At 37.4% G+C, this 25,837-nt stretch overlaps 2 protein-coding genes and 1 non-coding gene across 4 annotated transcripts in view; 1 reads left to right on the top strand and 2 right to left on the bottom strand.

Moving 5' to 3' along the window:
* LOC146476940 (uncharacterized) overlaps nucleotides 1-25,837 on the bottom strand; it is a 41,135-nt gene that overhangs the window by 5,728 nt on the left and 9,570 nt on the right. Inside the window, exons 7-30 of the mRNA XM_085113900.1 lie at nucleotides 25,599-25,724; nucleotides 24,852-25,019; nucleotides 24,446-24,583; nucleotides 23,996-24,075; nucleotides 23,773-23,881; nucleotides 23,519-23,586; nucleotides 22,420-22,483; nucleotides 21,292-21,329; nucleotides 20,280-20,336; nucleotides 20,025-20,175; nucleotides 19,303-19,401; nucleotides 18,816-18,896; nucleotides 18,280-18,330; nucleotides 16,464-16,537; nucleotides 15,758-15,851; nucleotides 14,414-14,496; nucleotides 13,069-13,225; nucleotides 12,463-12,549; nucleotides 12,035-12,071; nucleotides 11,573-11,642; nucleotides 11,358-11,435; nucleotides 10,874-10,942; nucleotides 10,310-10,367; nucleotides 9,175-9,379 (exon numbers count right to left, since the gene is read on the bottom strand). Of these exons, the coding sequence (XP_084970026.1) occupies nucleotides 9,175-9,379; nucleotides 10,310-10,367; nucleotides 10,874-10,942; nucleotides 11,358-11,435; nucleotides 11,573-11,642; nucleotides 12,035-12,071; nucleotides 12,463-12,549; nucleotides 13,069-13,225; nucleotides 14,414-14,496; nucleotides 15,758-15,851; nucleotides 16,464-16,537; nucleotides 18,280-18,330; nucleotides 18,816-18,896; nucleotides 19,303-19,401; nucleotides 20,025-20,175; nucleotides 20,280-20,336; nucleotides 21,292-21,329; nucleotides 22,420-22,483; nucleotides 23,519-23,586; nucleotides 23,773-23,881; nucleotides 23,996-24,075; nucleotides 24,446-24,583; nucleotides 24,852-25,019; nucleotides 25,599-25,724 (2,242 nt within the window). The remainder of the gene's footprint in view (nucleotides 1-9,174; nucleotides 9,380-10,309; nucleotides 10,368-10,873; nucleotides 10,943-11,357; nucleotides 11,436-11,572; nucleotides 11,643-12,034; nucleotides 12,072-12,462; nucleotides 12,550-13,068; nucleotides 13,226-14,413; nucleotides 14,497-15,757; nucleotides 15,852-16,463; nucleotides 16,538-18,279; nucleotides 18,331-18,815; nucleotides 18,897-19,302; nucleotides 19,402-20,024; nucleotides 20,176-20,279; nucleotides 20,337-21,291; nucleotides 21,330-22,419; nucleotides 22,484-23,518; nucleotides 23,587-23,772; nucleotides 23,882-23,995; nucleotides 24,076-24,445; nucleotides 24,584-24,851; nucleotides 25,020-25,598; nucleotides 25,725-25,837) is intronic.
* On the top strand, nucleotides 100-9,687 carry LOC146476942 (synaptotagmin-C-like). 2 transcript variants are annotated; one of them, XM_085114047.1, is made up of 5 exons: nucleotides 100-904; nucleotides 982-1,646; nucleotides 2,684-2,731; nucleotides 6,889-7,024; nucleotides 8,882-9,687. In XM_085114047.1, exons 1-5 carry the CDS (start codon nucleotides 898-900, stop codon nucleotides 9,184-9,186), a joined length of 1,161 nt encoding a protein of 386 aa, XP_084970173.1. In that variant the 5' UTR covers nucleotides 100-897; the 3' UTR covers nucleotides 9,187-9,687. The 2 variants fall into 2 exon arrangements, with proteins under 2 accessions (XP_084970173.1, XP_084970172.1); XM_085114046.1 differs by having other exon boundaries at nucleotides 100-908.
* Nucleotides 13,880-13,953, bottom strand: Trnas-uga (transfer RNA serine (anticodon UGA)). The gene has a single exon. It is a non-coding gene; the product is annotated as a tRNA-Ser (tRNA).

Here is a 25,837-nt window from a genome sequence, read left to right as displayed (position 1 = left end):
GTTAGAAGTTATTTAAGTTTTTTCCGCTTAAATAGTGTGTACACTTATGTTTTAATCCTCCCCGCAGCACAGAATGGCACGTTACCTGCATTCAGTTCAGAAGGTCCTGAGAATCCTGTAGGGCCGAGTCTCTTTCGGCCATCAGCTCTTCCGCTCTCTGGTTCAGATACGTGTTAATAGCCGTCATCTTTTTCATTTCATCGCACTCCTTGTGTGAATTTACAGAAGACTGACTGAAACTCCTGCGGGCAAAAACACATCACACTTTGGCTTCACATCAGAGATCAATACTGTTACACTCCCCGCAGTGTGCCAAGGTTACTCAAAGAAAACGTTTGCCTGTCCTATCATGATTAGCCTCTCAGCTTGAAGTTCTGTTCTATAGTCAACATAGTAACATGCTAATGTAACTGCATTAGTGACGGTACATCCCGGCTTTGTCTCGCTGTTTCGTACTCGCCACTAACGGACGGAAGTTCGGGTTTGCTGGTGTGTGTCCATTTTAGCGAAAGCTAGCTGGAGCTGACGAAAGTTGACTAAGGAATTCGACGCGTTGGAGTGCCGACGCACGCGGAAATGAAATATAATTCCAAATAAACGTGACGTGAAAAGAAGTTGCATTACTCTCTCCGTGTATGTATATGAATGCTAATGAACTACAACTGGGTCAAATCCATGACCCATGAAGGAAATCACTTACTTCCGCTGAATGAAGCGACCAATAGAGAAGGAGAGGGAACATGAATTTACACGCTGATATAACACTCCATTCATCCAAACATTACAATCACTCGTAATATTTTACAATATTTAGACGTGATACTGTGTAGGGCGATGAAGCGTTCATCTACAGAATAAGATTGACAAGTCTTGTCCAAAAAAGCCTGATTGCATGCAATGGAAGGTGGGTAGAGAAACTGGCTAAGACACTGGAAGTCACTCATGTGTTTATACGCTAATGAAATTTGTCTTCCCTTTCAGATTTTATAATTGTGGTACTGGCTATAGCTGGAGGAATAATATCCGCGAGTATTGTAATTTCTATGTGCACTTTTGCCTGCCGTTACAGGTCCACTCGCAAAGGCGCTAACACCAATAAATCGAACCCCACTCCAGATGGAACTAGCTTAGACCCTGTCTTCCCTGAGCCGACCAATAAAGGTGATGTCTCTCCTTGCCCATCTTGCAGAAAATCTTCGACATCGCTTTTCGACCCTTGTGAATGTGACCCGGTTTCGTCGCCAAACTTTGACAGGAGGCCGTGCCAGGTGCAGTTTTCGCTCTTTTATAATTTCCACAATTCTCATTTGTTCATTAATATCATGTGCGCGTTGAATGTCCCGAGACGCTGGTACGGAAAATACCCCCCGACACAAGTGCGATTTCAACTCCTTCCAGACGATTCAAACATTTACCGCACTGAGATCAAAAGCAACACTGGGGAGCCCATTTTTAACGAGACATTTGAGTTTATTGGTTATTCGGAAAACGAACTCAGAGAATTAGTACTTCGTCTTGGCTTGTACGCATTTGACAAGTTCAGCAGAGGAAAAATGATTGGTTACACGGATGTTTATTTCAATGTGGAGAAGTTTCAACCAAGTGAGCCAACGATACTATGGAGAGACCTGTTTCCGAAATCTCAGGTATAATATTATTTCCTATTCATTTTTAACAGTTTGGATTTAAATGAATGCAATTATATGAAACACATAGAATGTAAATATATGAAACATATAGTTTGGATTTCTGCGGTAGCAGGTAAGAAGGAAGGATTAAACTAGGTTATGACCCGGCTTTCACTGGTAATCAACAGAGCGTGTTCCAGTTTGACAGTCTACTAAAGATCGGCACTTTAAATGAGGAACTTTAATTGTTATCAGATAGTGCAACAATTAAAGTGTTAATATTATGAAAGGTGTTTGTCAGCGTGGTTTAAAATGATAGATGAGTTAATCGTTTGTCTCACGATTGAGTCACAAAGATGTGGATCGCGACGTTTCGACCGCTATACTGCTAGTCTTCATCAGGCGATGGTGTCGACTGATTGCGTGACAGTATAAGTAGCACCTTGGTTTGTGTTGATTGGTTCAACTTCCTCGTAACTGAAATTTCAACGACCAAAAGCGCATTGGTTGAGAATCGACAAGGAAGACGTATTTAATTACTATCCCGGCCTTAAACAATTTAAAACTTAACACAGAGGTCAGCTTTGACGAGTTTGCGTGTCTATATCACGAAAGCTAAATTGAGAGCTCTGAGATTTCCTTCAGCAACGCCGGATGAGAAGATTGTGACAATAAACAAGGAAACTCTGAGACGATCTAAATTACGCATTGAACACAATGTTACAAAACCCCACAGGCCCACATGCCTTTGATCTGTCTTGATGTACCGCTTTATTCTCAAAAACTAACACTTAACAAATGAATGACATTAGCTGAGGAGAGTTGATATTTTAAGTTTAATCCTCTTGACTGGTATGCATGGATGGCTCGGTAGTCGAAAGGCCAAAAATATTTTCAAACCCGGCAAACAACGAGCTCATTACCAACCTGGGCTCATATTTCTGACAAAGATTGGCGCCAAAAACAAGCACTCAACTCCGTTACAATATTCCTGGAATGTATCGGCCGAAAAACATATTTGGAAAACTAATTTTGCTATGTTTTATGTGTTATAGTGCAATGGGAAGACTTATAAATCGAGTACAAGCCTCAGGGATACTGTGGTATGAAATTTTTCTATTTCTTGTCTGCACGCTTAAATTACCCGCAGATTTTTGCAGTTTTCTTAAAAGTGGTCGAATAAAAGTATTTTGCAAGCTAAAAAAAGATCTAGAGATTTCTATGATACTTGCAAACAACAAGCTATAATAACAATGGGTAACGTTTCACAGCCATTTAGAACATTGCTTCTGTAAACACAAATAAAACTAGTTATACCTTGCCTACACTTTAATGAACTATGTGACAAAGGCTTTAGTAGTTATAGTTCCTTCTGGTATCACTTTTTCTTGTTTAGTTTAGTTGCATTAAGGTGGTACGATATCCAAGGAGCAAAATAATTATATCATATATATTTTCTGCCGTTTTAAATCACAAGACTGGCGAAAAAAGTTGACAGAATTTTAAGGAAAATAACAAATTCATTTTGGTTAAGAAAACACGCACACCGCGGCATTCACTGAGTAAAGTAAAGACTAAAGCCAGGCATCATTAAACGTTTCTTTGTTTGGTCGGTTTTATGGATATTAATTCAAATACCCGATCCTCTTAAAATACGATATTGAAGAATTCTTTGCAAAACGTCTTCGTTTGAGTGCTCCATGCCCACATTGCATAAAACGGCTAATATTAAAAATAATAATAACAATAAATATATATGGCACGTTCAGGTCACGAGTCCATCAGAGCTGACAGCTGATTTATTTTGTTTATTGCCACCGGTGGTGAGAATAGCAAATATACATGGTATTTGTGAAGGAAAGCGAAACGAAATATCATGCAAGGCAAAACAAGTTATTTTTGTGCCTTGGAAACAAACCGCAACACACAATACGTGGAACGTAAAGTCGTCTGTTATTGTTGCATGCAGTACTGAATAATATCACAACTGATAGTTTACAGTTTTCATTGTCTCTTTTCCATGAAAATTGTTCAATTTTTAGGACTTCAACCACGGGTCGTGGAGCGGGCTCCACAGTTTAGACCTTGGAAGACTAAAATAATTCATGTACCTGAAAAAATAAACCCATCAATTCACAAATTAAGGTATTAGCATTAAGTCCAATATCCTAAATACAAGGTCTGACCCCTAAGCCTGTGCACACTATGACTTGTCTCAAAATCTTCAGTTTAGTAAGTTACAGGTTTTTTTATTTGGTTTATAACAAAATCAGACAGGATTAGCCGCTCATATCGACATCTTTCTTCAGTTTTTTGAATTGGTTAGCGCTAGCTTTCAATTATCACAACAACACTTACTGAAATAAAGTACATGCATGTACTTGGTCCAAATTATCTCAAGTACTTCTGTCAGGAGAGCAAAACAAACAAAATCATACGGCTTATTTTCAGAGGAAAATAACTATCAGTAATGTTCAGGGTTTTCAAAATGAAAGAAAGTACCAGGAGGAAATGTGAAAGAAGCCGGAGGACAATTGCACCGCGTTAGCGGTGCCGTGCGGCGAGAGCCCCATGGGGGGAGGGTGCGGGAGGGGGATACCCCCTCCTGCTGGGGGGTTACGGCAAATTTTTACCCAGAAATGCATTCTGGTGCATTTCAGGGCAAAAAAGTGTTTGTTTGGAGGTCATTGTAAACTGAATTATTAACAAGAGTTTTCTTCAAAATATCACCGAGATAACTGCAGCAACGATAGTTTCCGGTTCATGTTAAATGTCGATGAAAAAACCCAAAGACAACGCTGGATAGTAGTTAATGAACATGAAGAACATGTATATAACTATTAACTATAACAATTGGAGTTAAAATCTGGGCAAAAATATCCATGTCCGTAATCAGCTACGTTATTGACATAAATTCATACTTTAGAGACAAAAAGTACCCGGCGCAAACGCTAAAAGTAGCCGGTGACTTGCGTCGGGCGTCGGGTGCTTTTGAAAACCCTGAATGTTATAGATTCAATTTGATTAATTTCAAGATATTCCATGGATTCAAAAAAAAGTTACACCTCACTATAACCCGCTGGTTCATGGCATATGGGGATGGGATGAGGTGAGGCAGGGGAGAGGGTTGGTTGAGAAGAATTGAGTTTACCCGCCATCACTGGTACAGTCCTTAAAACCGTAAGGCGTAAACTGGCCCCTGACTGGCGCAAATGCAACACTTGAACCGGCTCCACCCCAGCTGAGCTAGACTGATTCGTTTATTATCTTACAAGGAAATTTCTTTCAGCGGGGTAGGATAAAATACACGTTTTAACCCATCCAGGAGAACTGAAATAGTACTTTTTTCTGTGGAACCGAGAATCCGGATTGTTGCAGTTCCGTTTTTTCTTCCTGTTATGATGTATGTTTCAGTAAATTCGTAGAATCAGACTCTGCCAAATTGTCCCAGTAGGAAGTTGGCTCTTTGTAATGCCAGACTTGTTCAAACGGTCCCTCATTATTAGGGCGTAAACAATAGGGCGCAACCGAAATTTCGCAGTCACGTGCGCGTACGCGTCAAGGTACGCGGGAAGTGAGGAAGAAGTCCAAAGACTACTACAGAGCTGATCAAACAACGCTGTTTCGGCTGGAAATAGCCAAGTGGTTGTGTTTGTTTTGTTGGATGCGTTATGTCTAATAAAGGTCACGAAGATTTGGACTACCGATAGATCCTTATACTCACGGCTTTTACAAACGTGAAGAAATTTATTTATTTTTCCTTTTTCAATGTTTATCTTCCACTTTTTATCCTGTTCATATGCGTCATTTTCTGTCACAACTGTAGATTGCGAAATTCTTCACTGGGTAAAAATGCTAGATGCAAAATTGGATTGACAATAACACTCCAACACCATTAGGGTGGGAGGGAATTAGGGTGACAACAATTAGCTTGACTGCGGTTACAATGAACTTATAACTGAACAATATGAGACCGCTACAAGGCTAAACGATGACGTCATCACGACAATTACCCATCCTCACCAAGGTTACGGTGTACACGCTTTTGCTGTCTTCAAGTTTTATTCACAAAATCCAACTCGACCAATTGTCGAATTCGCGGTCAGCGTAACATTTTTAAACATTTTTCAACAGTTTTCAAACTCAAGGGAAAAAATTACGAAAATACATACAGCATCTTACAGCGTGGAACGCGGCTCCTGACTGTGTTCACGCTATACAATCTCCGTAAATATTTGATCTTAAATATTTCCTCCAGTTTACAGGGGATCTTCACAAAACTTCACATTTCGGCTAAATTCAACATGGATAATTTATTTCTCCACTTTCTTTTCAACTCACTGTAAACTAATATTTAGAAATGTCACACGTAATTGCGAATTTTGCTTTTCTACTTGTCATGACTTGCTTACGAAAGGTGAAGTTAGGACCCGAGGATTTCTATAAATGAGTTAGAAGTGCTTATTTTTCTGGTGCTACAGCCTACAATGAACTGCCTGGCTTCATTAAGGACGGTTTCCTACTAATACCAAAGTATTTTTGTGCGGCTTATGACTGTGCGGGAAAAGCAGATCTTAGCAAGGCCTCTTGGAATCGAAAAAGAAAATTGGGGGTAACCACGCATTTTTCAGAGATAATTAAGCAATAATATCTCTAAAAAGCGCCAAAATATAAAGCAATGTATGGGATTTTTTTCCTAAATTGAAGCTTAATTATCTCTGAAAAATGCATGGCTACCCCCAATTTTCTTTTGAGATACCAAAGGCACTTGCTAAGTTCTGCTTTCTCCGTATAGTTTTAAACTGCGCAAAATTATCCCTGTATTAGTGGGCACCATCCATAGGAGACCCGAGTATCTCGAGATGCGCAGAACGTATGCGCAGTAACAATAGTAGGCACCGTCCTTAAAGGGAAAGGAAACTTTATAGCCGCTGCAAAAGATGTCATTTTATAGTTACTGCAATGTTTGCATGTTTATCGTTTACTGTCCTTGCATTCGTAATATGTACTTTAGTTTGTAAGTAATCACAAATTTGCACTGACAGGGCCCTCACTTTTACGCTGAACAGGTTTACCCAGTTTAGTAAATATAATTTATTGTCATTATCATCATTACCAACATCTCCATCATCATCATTATCATCATCATCATCATCATCATCATCACCACCACCGCCTCCATCACCATTACGATCACCACCACCACCACCACCATCACATTCTATAGACATTTTAATCTTATTCCGTCATTTCACTGCAGACCCGAGGCCGTTCTTTAAGTCTCACAAGAGGTGAAATTCACATCTCTCTTCGCTATGAAGTAAGCCGTGCAAGATTGAATGTGCTTGTTTTAAAAGCTTCTAATCTGCTGAAGACCAGCAAATTTCTGAATACCGGTAAGAGAGCAGTTCTGGGAGAGATTCACATCTCTTCTCACACTGGATGTGCACGGGCAAGGCTTCCTTGACAAGGTTTTGTATTTTCGTGTGTACGACGAAATTTGTCAAGTTCTGGTATTAACAACAATGTCATGGAAAACTTGTTTCTTGTTCATCCTCCATGCATGAACAAGTCAAACTGTCACACGACTTGTCAAGGAAAACTTGCTCGTGTGCAGCCAGTCTTAAAGTGGTGTTCAATTACAAATAGTCGCGCCTCACCGGATTCCATCTTACTCATTTCATTTGTTGGATTGCGACTCATTCCCTGAAAAAAGATATTCGCAGGCCACAGGTGGAAGCAAGTATATTTAAATGGCGACAACCGCGAGGAAGTCACCCGTGATTGGTTTAACTTCTGATTGGCTGACAAAGTTGCTCGTGGCGTAAAACAAGATGCCTGCTACACTGGCATTACGCGTGATGCTGGGGCTGATTCATTTATTCCAACTGTATGCTTCGCCGATTGATAAAACTATCCTTGCTAATGGAATAGTTTGAGTCACGACGATCGCGTTACGTTGTTTACCTTGTGTTACGCGACTCAGACTATTACCGGAAATCTGTGAAATTCCATTACGATAATGTAAGCTTTTTAATGACCTCTTTTTAGTCTCGCGTCTTGGTCTAAGACTGTCAAACAAAGCACGATTCCTTCGCCAGGAACTCACCAATTTCCACCGTTTTAAATGCCGGGTGCTTCTTAGAAGTTATTCTTTCAAATTACCGCTTCAAAATGGTGAAATTTCCGTTTGAAAACGGCACACTTGAGTCCACAACATGTTAACAATATGGCGTGACAATTTAATCCGTCTTTAATAAATATATCAAATGATGCGTTGACGTCACACCGGTAGGGTCGAGTGGGTCCCCTCCCTCGCGATTAAAGCGACCAGAATGGATGTTGATTGGCCTGCTGTTGTTGAAGACAATCAGAACATTACATCCCGAGTAGGAGAGGGGAGAGTTTAATGAATAAATTAATGTACCGATTTGTGACTACGAGGAAGAAAAAAAAAACAAGATGCCTGCTATACTGGCATTACGCGTGATGCTGGGGCTTATTCATTTAGTCCAACTGTATGCTTCGCCGATTGATAAAACTATCCTTGCTAATGGAATAGTTTGAGTCACGACGATCGCGTTACGTTGTTTCCCTTGTGTTACGCGACTCAGACTATCAGCGGAAATTTGTGAAATTCCATTACGATAACGTAAGCTTCTCAATGACCTCTTTTCAGTCTCGCGTCGTGGTCTAAGACTGTCAAACAAAGCACGATTCCTTCGCCAGGAACTCACCAATTTCCACCGTTTTACGTGTCGATTGCTTCTTAGAAGTTATTCTTTCGATTTACCGCTTCAAAATGGTGAAATTTCCGTTTGAAAACGGCACACTTGAGTCCAGAACATGTTAAAACAATATGGCGCGACAATTTAATCCGTCTTTAATAAATATATCAAATGATGCATTGACGTCACACGGGTAGGGGTGAGTGGGTCCCCTCCCTCGCGATATAAGCGACAAGAATGGATTTTGATTGGCCTGCTGGTCAATACATCCCGAGTAGGAGAGGAAAGGGTTTAATGAATAAATTAATGTACAGATTTGTGGCTACGAGGAAAAAGAAAACGACCCGTTTTTAGACACGGTATGCCCCTTCAGGGCATCCCGCGTAAAAAAAAGAAATCGACCCGTTTTTAGACACGGTATGCCCCCTCAGGGCATCCCGCGTAATAAAGCAAAACTAAAAGAAACGCAAAATTACTTTTGACACTCAATTGAAACCGCTTTAATTTCAACCTTTTTTTTGACAGCACCGTACGTGTCTGTAACCCTAAATGCAAATGGAGCAGTACTGGAGAGCAGACAAACAAAGAAAGCTAAGGGAATAAATCCGGTCTGGAACCAAGGTTTCTTGTTTGATGTGGAAAATGACAGCATTGAGGATTACTCTATCACAATCAAGATTATAAACTATGATCTCCTAACAAGTGACGAGGTCATAGGTCAATTGACAATTGGGCCTGAATCTGAAGGGACTGGCAGAGAGCATTGGGAAGAGGCCATGAGAAAAAAGCACACCAGAAGAGAGATAGCCATGACACACGCTCTGGAATAAGCCGCTGAAAGAATCCATGATCCCTCCTTGCCGGCAATGCCCTTTTGCGCCGTTCATTGTTTTTATCCCGAGCTGGGTTCTTTGGAATCAATCTTGCAGAAATATTTCCATTTGGATACACAATAGGGTACCGAGCCTGAGTACCGTGTTGGCTTCTGGTTCTCGTGTTGCTGGGGTTTATACGTGGATCTCGCTAGCGACACAATTGCAAGCACAAGAGACTGCAGAAGCACTGAGAAGCAAAACTGCTTTGATCCTTGTCTTTGCGCAAGCGCTTCACAGAGTTTAAAAGGACTCTTATGCTTGTGCTTCAGTAGGCGTTTGTGCTTGGTCCTTTACTACATTACAAAACAGCGCCATAAGAGTACTATACAGTAATAAATATCTCAAAAAAAATTCAGATGTATTTTAATAACTTTCCTTTCTTCAAAGATATTTACAAGCAGTATATTTACATTCTTGTATGGAGTGAAAATAAATATATATTAGTACATAAATAAATTATGTTTGATCTCTCTATTAAATAACTTAACCTAACTATTTACACTTTTAGCAAGTTGGATGTCGCTAGTTTTCCAACTTGATTTTAATTCTAATCCTGCAAACTTGAAAACTCGCTCACAATTCCATTCATTTTATACGTACAGTCGATTCACCTTATAAAAAGTTCATGAAAACTAAAATTTTTACATTACAATCATTCTTTCCACCCAAGTTAACGCGTCTTTATTGGTGAGGAAGCTGAAATATAAAAAGGCATGATGAGAAGCCCAGCTACTTCTGGTGGTTTTATGCTCGTCTGCTTTGAAAATAAACCGTTCAAGCCTGAATTTTTCAGGCTTTCTTCTTAAGTTGCGTCCAAAATTGCCATGGCCCTTTACGCTTCCATTTTGTTAACACAAGAGAATACACTCCCGTACCATCTTCGATGCATAAAGAATTTGCTGGTTTTTCAACAGTTTAAACTCTTTTAATTTCCTACCTGTTATTAAGTTCTTAGCCTTCTATATCCTCTAAACTACTAATAATTGCACTGAATTAACAGGTAACACCCTACACGACAAACAAACAAACAAACAAACAAACAACCAGCATCAAACTACAGGTAATTTCACACGTATACCTGCAGGGTATTTCCTGGATAATCATTAGCAGGCGTGAGCACACCGACACTCTTGCTTCTGGAGCACACAAAATAGATACAAAATAAACAAAATAAAATTAGAACACATTACCTTATTGCATAAACACGCTAGCAGCGTAATCTTAAAGGTTGTTTAGCCTGACATCACATGATGTAACTGAAAAACTAGAGCTCAAGAGATGTGTTGTTTGTGTCGGTCAACGTCGCATTCAAGGATTTGACATGAAGTAACTGGCGTGAGGTGCAATGTTTGCATTATGTCACAAATGAAACCAAAGGGCACCCGGGTTATTAATAAGACATGATTGGAAACTGAATTACACTACACGTTGCATTTGTTACGGGATTAGCAGAAATGTACCGTGGCCTGTCGCGAATCTGCGAAACGTATTGGTTAACTTTTCAAATGCCAAGAATAAGTAGTGTTCTCAAGCCAAAGAGAAGTGCAAGGGAAAGTTTTATGGATTTATGTGGAGGAAAATCGACTTCGGTTGACGTTCTGGTTGCTAAATCACTGGGTTAATATCCTCTATTCACGGTTACCTTTTGCGTACAGTTGTTCTGCTTTCTCTTTTTCTTGGACTCAGAGCTGGATCAACCTGCACGCCTTTTCTACGAGAAAATAATACGAAAAGCCATGCCATCAAACAGTGAGGCATATGACTGTTCACATACATGACATCTATAATCACAAATGGTTATTTCATATTGGAAGGGCCGTGTAACCTGCTTCATGAAACTATGCTTTTTGGTTACGAAATCACATTTCACCAGAAATAAAGAAAACTCCATGTATGCTTTCATAATAATTATTCAGGGATAATCAAGGCTCAGGGCCACTTACTGACAAATGATGCTTCACGAAACACACACAAAAGCCATCTCACATTTCACGCCAAAATATGGCAGTTCATTGCTTATGAGAAGACTCTATACCACTATACCATCACTAATACAAAGTGAATTCCCCGGATCACTCAAAAAAGCATAAAACCTCATCTTGTGAGGTTACGGCTATGACACGTACTCTTCAGCTGCTGTCCTCATTCTACACAGCTCCTCCACCTGGTTACGAAGTTCGTCACGTTCACATTCCAGGTTTTTACTACAAACAAAACAAAAGCTCAGTTTTTAACTGCACAAACACTACACATGCTTAACAAGACATTGATGATCTTGGCATCCATGATTTTTTTTGACAAAAAAGTCACCCCCTACACCCTTATGCAGATAAAAGATCACCTTTTAACTTCAAGAGCAATTTTCTCTTCTGTTAACAGTGTGACTTTTGTTTCAAGCTTTGACTTGGCATCTAAAACCAAACAAAGCAAAAACCATCATAAAAACGTTGCAGTTCACCGTACCGGGGGAAAAAATGGCGACTGGAACATTTACCCATAATTCTTAGTGTACATAAAACCCCCAACGTACAGAAACGTTCTCTGAAAAACTTCAAACCTAACGTACACAATGTTGTTAGTACAAAGACGAATTTCACAAAAAATAGCTTTCTCTGTGCCTATTGGCTGTTTTAGGTTCGCAAGGTATTGCGGTAAAATGTATAACCGCCTTTTTTGCGCACGGTGAATAACCGTCGCTGCTAATAAGCAAACTGGTCTTTTACAGCTGCAAATCTTGGAAGAGTCACTCCACGAAAAATGAATAACCACCAAAACGTTACACGCCTCACTATAGTAGACTCACCAAAAGACTGTTCACTATCTTCTTTTCTCTTTGTATTCTGAAATTAATGGATACCAGGATTGGTAATGGGAATAATACTAAATGAGCAAACATGTTTTGAGAAATGTAAATATCACAATCCTTTTGATAAAAAATATAAATTGTTGTGGTAGCCTTGGAAATGTTCATTTCTTGTTTTATTGCTCAGCATCTGCATTGTGCATAACATGTTTCTAGACTTTCTCTATTTTCTGCTATTTTTGACCAAGAAGAGACCGGACATTACAAATGCTAGGTTACACGCTGTGATGGGAAGAGACGAGGATAAAACATTTCAATTTAATTCTTCACTGTTCTCATTCATAGTGCGATTATCGTACTTGACTAAAGCAAGAAAGAGAAACAAGAGCCATAACTAATGAAACAAAATGCACATCCCAGAATCAAACCTGCAATAAGTGTTTTTCCCTTTGAAAGTTGGTCCTCTCTCGCTCCAGCTCTCTCTCCATCTCTTCTTCAAACGCCTCCCTCAGTTGCTGAAACAAACCATTTTTTAAGCCTTACTCACGGACGTGAGAGCGCCTAACTAAAAGTATAATTACGATATACAATAAAATAACACGATTTATTGTATGCCTGGGGCGCCTGTGTAGTATTGCGGACTGAAGCGGGGAAGGGGCGGAAGTGTATTGGAGAAAGGGCGGGTAATAGGTATATGGTCGGCTTAAGTGATGAAGAACAGAGACTCATTTCAAAAAGGACGGGAACTGAGTGGAGGGCTTATTCGACGAAAGGTGCCGGCTTGATGGCATCGTTACAAAAAAGTTTCTTTTGTATTAAAGAAAGCCTTAAACTGCGCGGTTGGTTTCGATATCCTTTTACGAAATGATGTGCATTTCATTTAATGTTCTTCCCTAAATATTATGGAATGTTTCTTTTATCGTTTCACCTATTTGCTTTGCAATTAAGTTAAAAGTTATTTAGGTTTCTTTCCGCTCAAATAGTGTATACACTTTTGTTTTAATCCTACCCCGCAGCACTGAAAGGCACGTTACCTGCATTCCGTTCAGAAGGTCCTGAGAATCCTGTAGGGCCGAGTCTCTTTCGGCCATCAGTTCCTCCGCTCTCTTGTTCAGATGCGTGTTAAGAGCCGTCATCTTTTTCATTTCATTGCACTCCTTGTTTGAATTTACAGAAGACTGACTGAAACTCCTGCAGGCAAAAATACATCACACTTTGGCTTCACACCAGAGATCAGCACTGTCACACTCCCCGCAGTGCGCCAAGTTAACTCAAAGAAAAACTTTGCCTACCCAAGCATGATTAGCATCAATCAAAAATTCTTGAATTGGCTAACTTCAAGACCTCGAGGCAATTAAACAAAACCTATACATCGGTTGCTTACAAGCTCAGTTTGCAATTAAGTTATTTCCCATTCGAAACAGTGTTAAGACGCGATTGAGAGTTGGGAACACCTAATGCTTGCCTAAGGAAACTGGCATGCCCTCCTTACACATTGATTTAAAGCATAACACGGGTCTGCTGTGTTATCACTTCACTACTGGACAAAAAGGAAGAGGTTAATATTAAAGGGGAAGTATCATGGGGTTTTTGGTATCTCTAGTTAAAAATGATGAAATAAGACCTTCAATCAGCTGCCAAATAATTCTTGAATGACGAGAGAAAAATAAATAAAAATAAAAAATAACAAATGCTTTGTTTATAGTGGAAATGCACTTAGCTACCCAAAGCTAGTTTACAGGCATTCCACTCAGAAATAACGGGAAACAAATAATAATCAAATCGAACATAACATGTTAAAAATCCCAACTGGCAGGAGGCAAACCAGCTGGCTATTTACAAGCGTGGCCAAGGACGGGGCTTGAACCCGGGACCTCCGGAATTCAAGTCCGGCGCCCTTACCACTGGGCCACGCCGCCTCCTAAAAGAAAGAAATCAACTCAATTCTTGAAAGGAACAACTCGTGATCTGTTCTAGCGCATTCTGGAAACAAAAATGCGAGAACTTGAAAAACATTAGCCTAACAATTTACAAGTTTCAGTCCATACCGACCTACTCTGTCTCTGGCCAGAGGCACTAATCGACAGTTTTATTGCACTGGAGTTATAATTTTTTTTTAACAAACTTGAGAATTATTTCTTTGTTTCTGCTGGCAGACAAACATTTTTGGGTTTTGAAATGACACAAGAGAAGGGAATGACAGCAAATTGATGTGATACTTCCCCTTTAACTACTGTAGCTAGTGAAACTAAAAGCCACATAGGAGATTGGCTTCGCTGTTGCTTCTCGAAAAATGCAATCGTGTTCAAAGAAGAGAAGAGGGATTCAATAAGTTCCTGTACTTCATCATACAGTCAGCATTAAGTGAAGGCTTTTTACTTGCTAATATCGCTGTCAGATCTTCTTCTTGTTATCTCAGGGATCTTCCTCTTTTGTGGTGGTTTCTCTAGTGTTTCGCATTTCTGTAATAAAATGTATAAACAAACTTAGCCTTAGCAATTACCAGCACTTTCTTTCTCGTTTCCTCAAGGTAGTCTGCTTAAAGCTATACTTAAGTTGCATCGCTAGTATATCTTTAATAATAATAATAATAATAATAATAATAATAATAATAATAATAATAATAATAATAATAATCATAATCATAAATAGGTTCTCAAAAAACGCATTTTACGAACGCGTAACGAAGTCTCAATGCTTATACAGTCCCTTTATATAAGAGCGCAAATCTGAAAACGCTCTCTTAAAAAGAAAAGATCTTGATCTTGAATTAAAACAGTCCACAGTGAAATATTGTTTATTGATACTTGGTAAATTATTCCGAAGCCTTGGTGCGCTGACTGAGAAAGACCTGTCGCCGTAAGAAGCCATTTTAGTCTTTGGGATAGACGGCGGGTTTGAACTACTTGAACTACTACGACTTACATCCTGTCATTTTTTCTTGTACGTATAGTGTATAGTGTATTAGTAGGCGATCTGTCTTGGTATGGGGTTTTTGTTCCTCTACAGATCATCCTTATGGCCCTTTCATGATTTCGGCAAGCCCCATCCTATAATTGTGTATACAATTTGCGACTCAAACTCTATTCACGCTCGTCATTTTTGGAAGAGGGTTAGTGTGAAAGTGGTGCATGTACAATTAATATATAGGGCTGTGCGAAAATCCTTCCCTTTTGCTCTTTGACAGACCATCGCTTTGGTTAAATCAGTTATTTGGTCATGCTTTCTTTTTATTCTTATATATTGTGCTATTAAATTGAAATAAATAAATTGATAGTGACAAGGTTTCTTTAATTTGCTTTTGAAGAAGATTAGAACAATTTTATACGAATTCCATTCTTATCCAATGAAGCAATTACAAAACTCGTCAAACAGCTGAGTCTTACAATATCGTCAATCATCGTAGCAGACGTGTCAATAAACTCTTTGGCTGTGATATTACATTGGAGTTTGATACACTTTCACCAGTTTTGCATTTCGGGTCCGTTTGTAGTTGCCTTAATTACAAGTGACGGCAGTGTTGAAATTAATGGTTGTTTTAGTTCTAAACTAAGCGTTTGTGTGTTATTAAAAGAGTATTAGCCTTGTGAAGTTCCTGTTTTGTATGCTTTCTGACTTTCTAGGTAGAATTCTGCATGAGAGAAAACACAATGTACACTGATGTAATTGGTCTCACATTTGCAAAAAGACAATGACCGTAGGTTTGGTTACAACTGAAGGTACCTGCTGTTTTATTGAGGAGAGTGTAGCTTCAAGTTCAGTGATCTCCTGACATCTCAGCATTAACTCGTCTCTAAGAGTGCAGATCATCTGGTTCCTACATAGTACACATTATGTTGAGCTTTATGCTACAAAAATGACATCTCCTAATGTCACCATAGTCATCTTCCAGTGATCAAGGTTACCAGGATGGGAAGGAAGGGTTGGGGTAGACAAGCAATGCGAGCAAGTGAAGATCAAGTTCACTCGTTGTTTTACTCCTTTGCTCGCTCGTATGATTAGCTCACCTGCTCGACTATTTAGCAGGCTACTCTAAAACAGATTTTGCCCTAATGTCAAAAACAATTATTACTAACAAAGTAAGAGAGTATGACTGTGTTAGAGGTTTTTTTTAAGTGACGTAAAACTAAAACCAAAGTAACCAACCAATCGCATCAAGCATTCAAAAGCATCACAGAACAGCACAATGGACCAATCAGAGTTCGAAGGAAGTATTACAAGTGGCGCCAACGTTTATAACCAATCACAGAACAAAGAAAAGTAAAACCTGAGCATAGCGTATTACTTAAGACACCATCGTGTCAAATTTCTGCGCCTTATTATTCCAAACTATTATTAAGCAACTTAAGAAAATAAAAAAATTAAAATAAAAACAACTGACAAACAAACAGCCTTAATATGATTTAAATAACCGTCAATGAATTCTTACCTGCTTGCGGTCTTTGTAGTAAGCTCAGCAAAGTCTTTTCTTAACCGTATTAAATCGTCAGCCAATTTCTGTGACTAAAATAGGAGTGCAAAACGGATCATGTCACGTAGAGAAGGAATATTTCGACCAGAGAAGTCATTCAGCCAGAGGGGATCCCAAAAATTTGTTTTATTGCGATACGATAGTATTTTGATAAAAAAGATTAAAATAGAGAATACAAAAAAAAAAAAAAAGATGCAATATCTCTGACCCAAGTACTGGTGTGCCTCTTCCTGTACAAAATTAATTTTCCCTTCCCTCTTACTAACCACTGACTGGGATGTCATTATGCCAGTAAGACTAACTTCTCTCCCGCTCCACGCGGGTGTAAAATTGGGTTAGGTAATCTGTAGTTGATAAACATTACATTACTGCAACTCAGATATTGCAGCTCTGTGGCCAGTTCTATAAAACTCAATGTCTCGTGTAACTGCTACGGTCCGTCAAATGTTAAAAGTGATTTGACTGTGTTTAATGTCCGACATTAAGTCTTAGGCGACTGAGACACCAGTTTGTGTCGACACAATGCAATGGACACAGACAAGCCTTTACTCCACAACGATCAGTTAAATCGACTGATTAATAGTCAGTACAAACAAACAAACTTGTAAACAAACACAAAAACAACAACAAAACAAATTAAATTAGGGTCAATAGAGGCCAATAAAGCCTTAAAACTGAAGCATTATAGGGGGACTGAATGCTTCATTTAGAAAAACAAATAATCATTATTTTTTATGATCATAATAATATTTGCGGTTTAAGGACAGAGTTTTCTTAATGGTAAACAAGTATCTGCTTTACATTAGAAATTAGTTCCATCAGTTCAAGCTGTTAATCAGAAGACCTTTTAACGTTCTTTTTTTCATTTTAAAGATAAGTTTATCTTCAGCTTTCCGAAGAAAATTTACACGCTTTATGTTAAGCATTATATCTTATATCAGAGTTTCAGTAATCTTTCAAGTCTACATTATTTCATGGCTCAGTTATTTATTATTCAGTTAATAAGTAAACATAACAATGGTATAATAAACGCAACAAATATTCCTTTGTTATGATTTATTTTAATGATTTTCTTCTATTACTATGATAAACAAAATGTTTCTTTAATTTATTATTTTCGTTCAAAACGTTTATTTTAAGTTTATTTACGTTTTCAATATTTCACCTTTAGCAATAAAGTCAGTTATTTTCTTTATCAGCTTCTCATTCAAACCATCGCTCTCTTGAAACAAAACCTTTCACCATAATGTAAAACAAAAAATTTAACAGGAATAAAAATAAACAGCAACAAAAGTAAAAGAGAAAGAAACAAAACAATTTTTACAATTAATTTTATAAAATAAACAAAACTGTCCTATACTGTGAATGAATGACAAACCTATTTAAATCAGCTGTACTTTGGTAGCATACAGACTGGATAGCATGTCACTGACATTGTTCCACATTTAGTTTTTGATCCAAACGTTTAATTCACAATATTAAAGTCTTGCTTTTATTCACACAAACAAGTGGCATTGTTTGTTAAAATTGCAAACGAGAAAACAAAAACAAGAGACGAGTGAGGACTACAGGAAATAAGCAATGTTTGTAGGCTGATAAACCATCAGAAATATGTGTTCCCCTGTAATGACGTGATTTGGAGACAGTGAGCAATTTCCATTGCACGAAACAACAACTGCACAGCATGAACTGGAAGCAAAAATTCTTTGTTATATGCTTCTGCCAAGTCCCTATAATAAAAGAGTCACCAGTGAACAGTATAAAACCTGCATACCTGCTCCTGCTCCTGATGTAACTCTTGTGATTGATCCTCAAGTAGTTTTTCCTACAGAATGATACCACAGAAAGGTAAATTACTGGCTAGAAGAATAAATATAACAACAAATGCCCATCGGACTAGGTCTCTGGATTTTGTCTGTTCCCACACTTTTTACTCGTGCCTCCCTATGATAAAATAAACAAACTGGACAAGACACAGGCACCTAGTCTGAACAGAGCCTTTGTCTTTGTAGGAAAACATGTTTTTTTTCCTGGGACTAATTATTACAACAGTTAAAGTGATGAAGCATAAAGTGTGATTAGCTCACAAGCAAACAGTAATATTATTATTATTTGCTGCGATCTTAACATGATGATGCTTCACATTTAAAATAGGCAGATTTTTAACACTTATCTGGCTTATTATTTTTAAGGTAAAGTGAAGCCTGTATGCACTGTTAAAAACCACTACAACACCACACCTTCAAGAAGAAGAACCTCTAGTGTTTATTTATGTTATATTCAGACAACAAACATTCTGATTAGCATTACCTTAACTTCAAGCATGTCCCATACTTTACTGAGTTCTGATTTGACAGTTTTTAATTCAAGGCAAACTTCATCAAAGGATTCCTAAATAGCAACAAAACAAATACATCATGCATGTCAGGCAGCCACATATTTTGTAAACATTCACTTCAACCACTGTAAATAAGCTGATAGGATATGAGAGATGTCTTCTGAACTTTTCAGCCAAAGCAGTAAAATTAATGAGATCTTTTGAACGTAATTAATTGAAAATTTGAGTCAAATTTGATGGCCTGCCTGTTTCATAGGTATTAAGATTTACATATGGAAGGTCAAAGTTACAGTGATTAAAAATACTATGATTTATTCATCACTAGTGATACTTCAATAAGCCAGCTTGGCAACAGGAGGAGAATACTATAAATGATTAGAAGCCAAAAGTGAAGTCATGTCATAAGTAAATACATTTTTATAGTTTACTTACAAATTTAGCTAAGCACTGTGAACATACCTTCATGTCTTCTTTGGCCTTTCTTACTGCCTCTTCTTTTTCTAGTTCAAACTTCTTTCTGTAATCAGCTGTGCTAGTTTCAGTGTCATTTGGCATGAGCTAAAATGAGTGCAACAGAGTTAATTATTTAGTTGCAACTGTTCAGGGCTAAAACTTGACTCCAAAGCTTGGTGGCCGGGTGCACCAGTGTCCCACTATTTATATGTGGCCTGGGCCAAATTAAAGTGGCCCTTCATGTAGTGTGCAACTTGTCTGTATGATAATAAGTAATAAAAGAAACATGGTGGTAACTGTTAAGTTTGGTAATCAAACGACAATGTAATGTTCCTCATGTCAAGAGAGCATATCTACCAACCTTACAAAATAGGGATTACTCACCCCCACCCCCCTCCCCCATACCAGTGAAAGAAAACATTTTGTTCACTGCTGTTGGTCAACTGCAACACTTACTGCTCTTACTAACAACAACAATTTGAAAAGTACAAGAAACATTTTAACCTTTTTTCCAATGTCACACAAATTGCAGTCTTGTATGTTCTTCATAAAACAGAAAATCATCTTCACAGATCAACTTATCATATCAGATTTAGTGAGATTAGTCAAAGTTTCCTTAAACTCCCTTGCAATTTTGGGGAACTATTCAACTGTCAAAGTGCACATACTCCTCTGGAGATAGCATGTGCCAGATCTGGTGGTTTACTGAGGTGGCTGTGAGCTCATACCTTGGTTTGTAATTCATTCCTTAGCTGAGAGTTTTCTGCACTGAGCTCTGCTAGTGTCATTTCCAGTTCACTTTTCTGAAGAGTCCAAACCTCCCCTTCCTTGTGAAACTTGTTTACTTCAGAAATCAGGTCAGTCTTCTCTGATTCCAGCCTTTTGTGACAAAGGGAAACACCTTTAAAAAAAGTAGCAAAAACTTGCACAACTATCTAAGTATGTGAAATAAAATGGGATGCAATTATGCACTTCATGCATACCTTCCTACAGTTTTCTTGATCTTGTCCACCTCCTCTTGCAAGAAATGAATGCTGCCTCTTTGATATTGACAAGAATTGAATGCAAAGAATGAAAAAGTCAATATTAACAGCACTTTTAAATATGACATGAAAAAAATTAAACTATTATATGCCGCAACGAAACACATAGAAGATCAAACCCCAACAAAACTTTCCCCTACATTCTCCTTTAGAATAATTTTATTAACCTTGAACCTTATTGTTTTAAAATTTTTAAAAGGTGATTCATGGTCTGGCTCCGATGTATCTCAGTAAATTTAATAAAAATGCATTTAAAAACCATTGGCCAATCATTTAAGATCGCCTGACTTTCAGTTACTTAGTGTTCCTGCAGTTATGGCCAAAATCAACACAGGGTGTCAAAGCTATGAGGCCAAGTGAGTCCTATTACACTTAAACTGGTCCCAAAAAAGTCCAGCGGCCCAGAACATAACCCTTGGAAGTGAGTCCATCCTTCTCTCATCACAATGCCCCTACTAAAATATTTCCATTCAAAACAGTCCTTCAGAAACGCTCAAACCGAAAAAAAGCTTTGCACCTCCCTGTCACTGATATACCTGAGTACCTCCCCAACCTCTCGTATGATGACTCCATTGGTGCTTTCAAAGGAATCCCCAAATTATTTACCTTTTTAGACTGGCCTATTAATCATTATTTTCTTCTTTTGTATGATTGTATTTTGAATTGTTGTTTCTAAAAAGTTAGATTTAAAGCATCTGTATAATTTTATGTTGTTTATTATGAAATATAGATATTTGTTTTTTTAATTATTATTTAATTTGTAATTCACATTTTAAATTTATCACTCACTTATTTAATAATATGCACAATAATATTATTCTTGGTTTTAAATTATCATCATCATCATCATCATGATCAACATCATCATCATATTTGCCCGAGAGCCATCCTACTTCAGTCCACATTCTCTCATTCAAATGACAATTAGGGTAACAGCTGAAGTGAATCTCACCTTTCAGTAACTGAAGATGACAATTCTTCCAACTTTTCCTAAAAGAAGTTAGTAGACATGATTGCATTAATTCACTTGTCAAATATTTCATGGAAAATTTCTCTCTATATGGTATATGTATATCACATGACCCTAGCATTACCATTAAAACAGGCAAAAATAATACAGAGCTATGTTAAAATGGTTCCAAGGACACATGAAAAAAAAAATGCAGCAAATATAAGTCTGAGCAAATCTAAAATGTAGCTAGGACACTGGGTATAAAATTTAATGCTCTCAATCTTTGATCAAAATCACATTTCAAACTAATTTCAACAGTTCTATAACAAAGATTTACTGTGTCCTGTAAGGCAGTTTGGAGTGACTTCTAAGCTTTACACATTTTTCTTTTTTTAAGATACCTACAATCATTATTATTTTCTCTCACTACAGTGTCCCTAATTTAAGCACTACCATGTTAAATACTTTGACTATTAAAATAACATGATTTTTAAAATATAACATTTTAACATCAATGTTCACTTGTAAACAGGTTTAAGAATCTGTTGAAATGTCAGGGGTATGGAATGGTCTATCAAAAATGATGAGTCTTGAAATATATTAACGCAGTCTCAAATTCTCACAATTTAAAGTTAGTGTCTCGGAATTTGCGCTCACTAGAATTTGGACCATCTCGGAGACTCAAATTTTGAATACAGTATTTGAGTCTCAATTAGTCTTGCAAATTGTTGAGCAAGAAAAGAAAGGTTCTACTCTATTTCCATTAGAAGCAATGAACAACAAACACATGCATGAAGAATAACAACCTCCTTTTTGCTACTATGGACTTGAAAACTGTTCAGCACTCAGAACCTCCAAGAGTCTCAGGCTTGGATGTTTTCTACTAGATAAAATCTCGGGCTCGGAAATTATAGAAACAATGAAGTCTCACTCTTGGATTTTAAATCAAGGGTCTCGCAGTCTCGCAAAGTCTTGAATTTACCATTCTATACCCCTAAATATTGCATTATTGATATTAAGGAATTTAGGGTAAACAAAATTCTTCTAATTTAAAGCTATTTTTACTAAAGTGAAATGGTCTGTCCTTATATTTGTCCCTGCTTATTAAGTGGCATTTTTTGAAGTTACCTTTAAGGTGTTCATTTCTTCCTTCTGATATTCCAACTGGTCCTTAAGTTCTTCATTCTTTTTACTGCAGATCAGATCAGAGATAAAAGGTACAGTTCATATTAACAATTTGGTGATAGTAAATTGAAAGGAAATTAACAAGGATAATATTGGATTTGGAAACATAATTATAGCACATGCAGTTAACACACAGGATTCTCACAGGTGCTTAATTAGCCAGATAAGTGTCTAACACTTTTCCTACCGGTCAACATCCCACATCGAAAAACTAAATAGCTATGGATTGACAATGTAGTAATTGATCAGGTTGAATGAGAATGATGTATTATTCAGTGAGTGACACAGGCATACTCGTAAAAAGGAAATCCGATTGCTCCCATCAGGAGTTGAACCTATATGTAAGACCTTCCGGTTACTAGTTTGGATACTCTACCACTGAGCTACACGAGACTCGTGGGTGCTAAGGCCACTAGGTTCATGGGACAAACATCCTGCATACTGCTAGGATTGGAATGTCCATGGCAATACATGTGCCATATGCACAATGGAAAAATATATATTTTAAGCCTGGTGAATGAATAAGAGTAATATATTACTCAGTCCGCTGGCCCTATGCGCCACCTTGGCACCAGGGGACAAGTAAAAAAATTACTCAGTGACTAACACAGGCATACTTGCAAAAAGGAAATCTGAGTGCTCTTATCACAAGTCGAACCCAAGACCTTCCAATTACTATTTCAGACGCACTACCACTGAGCTACAGTACTAGTGGTTATGTAGTTGCGTTATTTATAGCACTTCATCTAACTTCAGCTAGTGTATCTTATGATAGCACATGTTCACTGAACCTTAAGACACAACACAATTTTCACTATACATCTTTTAAATTCAAACTGGATTAAAGGAACTTAGCTAGTATAGTAAAAACAACTTAAGGAACTTTAAAAAATCCAACGTTCTTAAAGTGCAATCAGTTACAACAAACTTGGCAAACAACTGAGTCAAATGTAATAAACAAATGGAACTATGAATTCAAAATAATGAATTTTAACAGTACACCATGCTGATTTTTATCATTTTGGTACACTATATGAATTACCTGATTGTGTTAAGGTTCAGTTTTAGACTGTCATTCTCAGTTGTTAGCTCCTTGGACTTGGACACTTGCTAAAAACATGTAATGTGTTTTCAGTCATCAATGAAAGTACAAGTAATATAATTATTTTGTTATGTGTTTTTAACAAAACATCTAACAAAACATGATGCCACTTGTAATTACAGCAATTGTAGCCAAAGTTATGTATTAAAATTTAATACATAATTAATAATGTGCCGCTTAATGTTCAAACTTACTAGTTTAGTAAATGCATCTTCTCGCATCTTAATCAACTGTAGCTGCCTTTCTGTGTCTTCTTTTTCCATTTTCAATAACTTGTTGGTGTCATTGAGAGAAGAGAGTTGGCTACATATTGAAATGCGAAAAAGATTTCAAGAAAAGAGATAAATTGAACTTTTAATTAGTAAATCATAATAGAAAACATCTCAGCAATTCAGACTGTGAGGCTGTTAAAGTTACCTTTGCAAGTCTTCACAATGGCTTTTAGCATTTGCAATCTTTAACAAAAGATCTCCATTCCAACTTTTTAAGCCTGCCATCTGGAAAATTTAAGTGATTGTAGTTTCTTTTAAAAATAATAACATTGTAAACCGAAATAATTAGCTTAGTCATAGGACCTCTTAATTAACCATAAAGTTGAAGCTTAAGTTAGACAGCCAGTCAGTCTGATTTAGTCAGCCTGCCAGTCAATCAGTCAGTCATGCATCCAGACCGTTAGACAGGTGCAATTAAGGCAGTCAGTCCCAATGAAGTAAGTCACTGTCTTTCAGCAAGTCAATCAGTCAGTGACAGTCAATCAGCCAGTCAGTCATTCAAGTCATTCATTATAAAGTCTAGACTAGTGTTTGTTACTGTCAGCAAGACTTTTCCTTCCTAAGATGGATATCCAGCCAATTGTCGAATGATTACCTCTTCAGTGAAGCCTGACATACTTTCTTGTTGATTAACCATCTCTTTTGACTTCTGCTCCATGGAACTAGTGAACTCTTCAAGTTTCTGAAATGCCTCCTTCACATGGGCTGACTCCTCCTTGAGGAGATCATTAACCTAAAAAAATACAGTTTGTTATAAAAAAATTCTATTATAGTAAGTTACATTTATTACTTTAATCCCAAAAATATTCTGCCACAGAAACTTTAGGATTAAAAAAGTCTTTATTGGAGCTTTAACATAAAATACACAGGAGCCAAAAATTGTAAGTTTGAACATTTCCATAGAACTTTAATAAAAGTAAGTTATTTTTAAGTTAGTAGATTATGAAAATCAACAATGGCTAACACTTTAACTGCAGTGTTGCATCTTCCGCATTTCTAACCATTTTCAAACAAAGCCTCTCATGAATTTCCCTTTGCAGTCTCTGGTCCTGCTCTGCTTTGTCTTTCAGCACATGTTGCTGTTCTTTCAATAGGTTATTGTAGCTCTGTTGTTGGTGCTGGACTTCCTCTTCCAGAACAATCACTTTTCCACACTGAATGTCTCGCTCCTACAAAAAAATTATTTACTTTTATTAAATGAAGGGTTTTTTAAGTACATAGCTGACCTAATTTAGTGCATTTCTGATCGTGTTTTGTTGTTTTAGCTCAGATTCAACAGAGTTTCTGTAATGTGGTCTTGAATTCCTTCATGAAACAGAGGAGCAATGTTTCCTGAAGAAATTCAACTCCACAGGCAAAAACTCCAGTAAAACTGTGCTAAAACAACAAAACACAATAATATTGAAATGCACTATAGGTCAGTCATGCACTGAGCCTTCAATTATTGATCATATTTTACATACTTATAATTAAATTTCATTATTACAATGCCACTACAATTCCTTTAAAATATATTTATTTAATACATTTAAAATTTGTTTCAATAGGTTCTTGCTTATGCACTTGGTGAATGTTAACATTACCCCACATATAGTCTACAGCTGTGTGTGGTAAACAAAATTAATGGGATTCCAAGTACACAAAAATATATTTTAGCAAGGTTGAATTCTTAGAATGTTCACTTCAGTTGCCAGTTTGACACATTCTGTATATTTGACAAAATACCTTTTTCCCCTTTTCTAACTTACCATTCTGAGCTGTATAATCTCCTGGCTCAGTTTATCTTGATTGTTCTTTGCTTCTTCTGTAGCTTTCATGCTCTCTGATAACTGATGTTTAACAACTGCCTGTTCTTGAAGAATTTTCTGATAATCCTAAAACAAAAAACAAATGAAAGCAAAAAGTTTACAGTGTGACTACTATTACCAGGGTCACTTTAAACTAGCCAATCAGATCACATAATATATAATGATACGAACAGTGAATA

The sequence above is a fragment of the Pavona decussata genome, unplaced genomic scaffold (genome assembly GCF_977016875.1).
Source record: "Pavona decussata unplaced genomic scaffold, jaPavDecu1.1 SCAFFOLD_72, whole genome shotgun sequence".
Taxonomy (NCBI): Eukaryota; Metazoa; Cnidaria; class Anthozoa; order Scleractinia; family Agariciidae; genus Pavona; species Pavona decussata.
The sequence above is the reverse complement of the archived record's forward strand: the minus strand, read 5'-3'. Positions and strand labels throughout refer to the sequence as shown.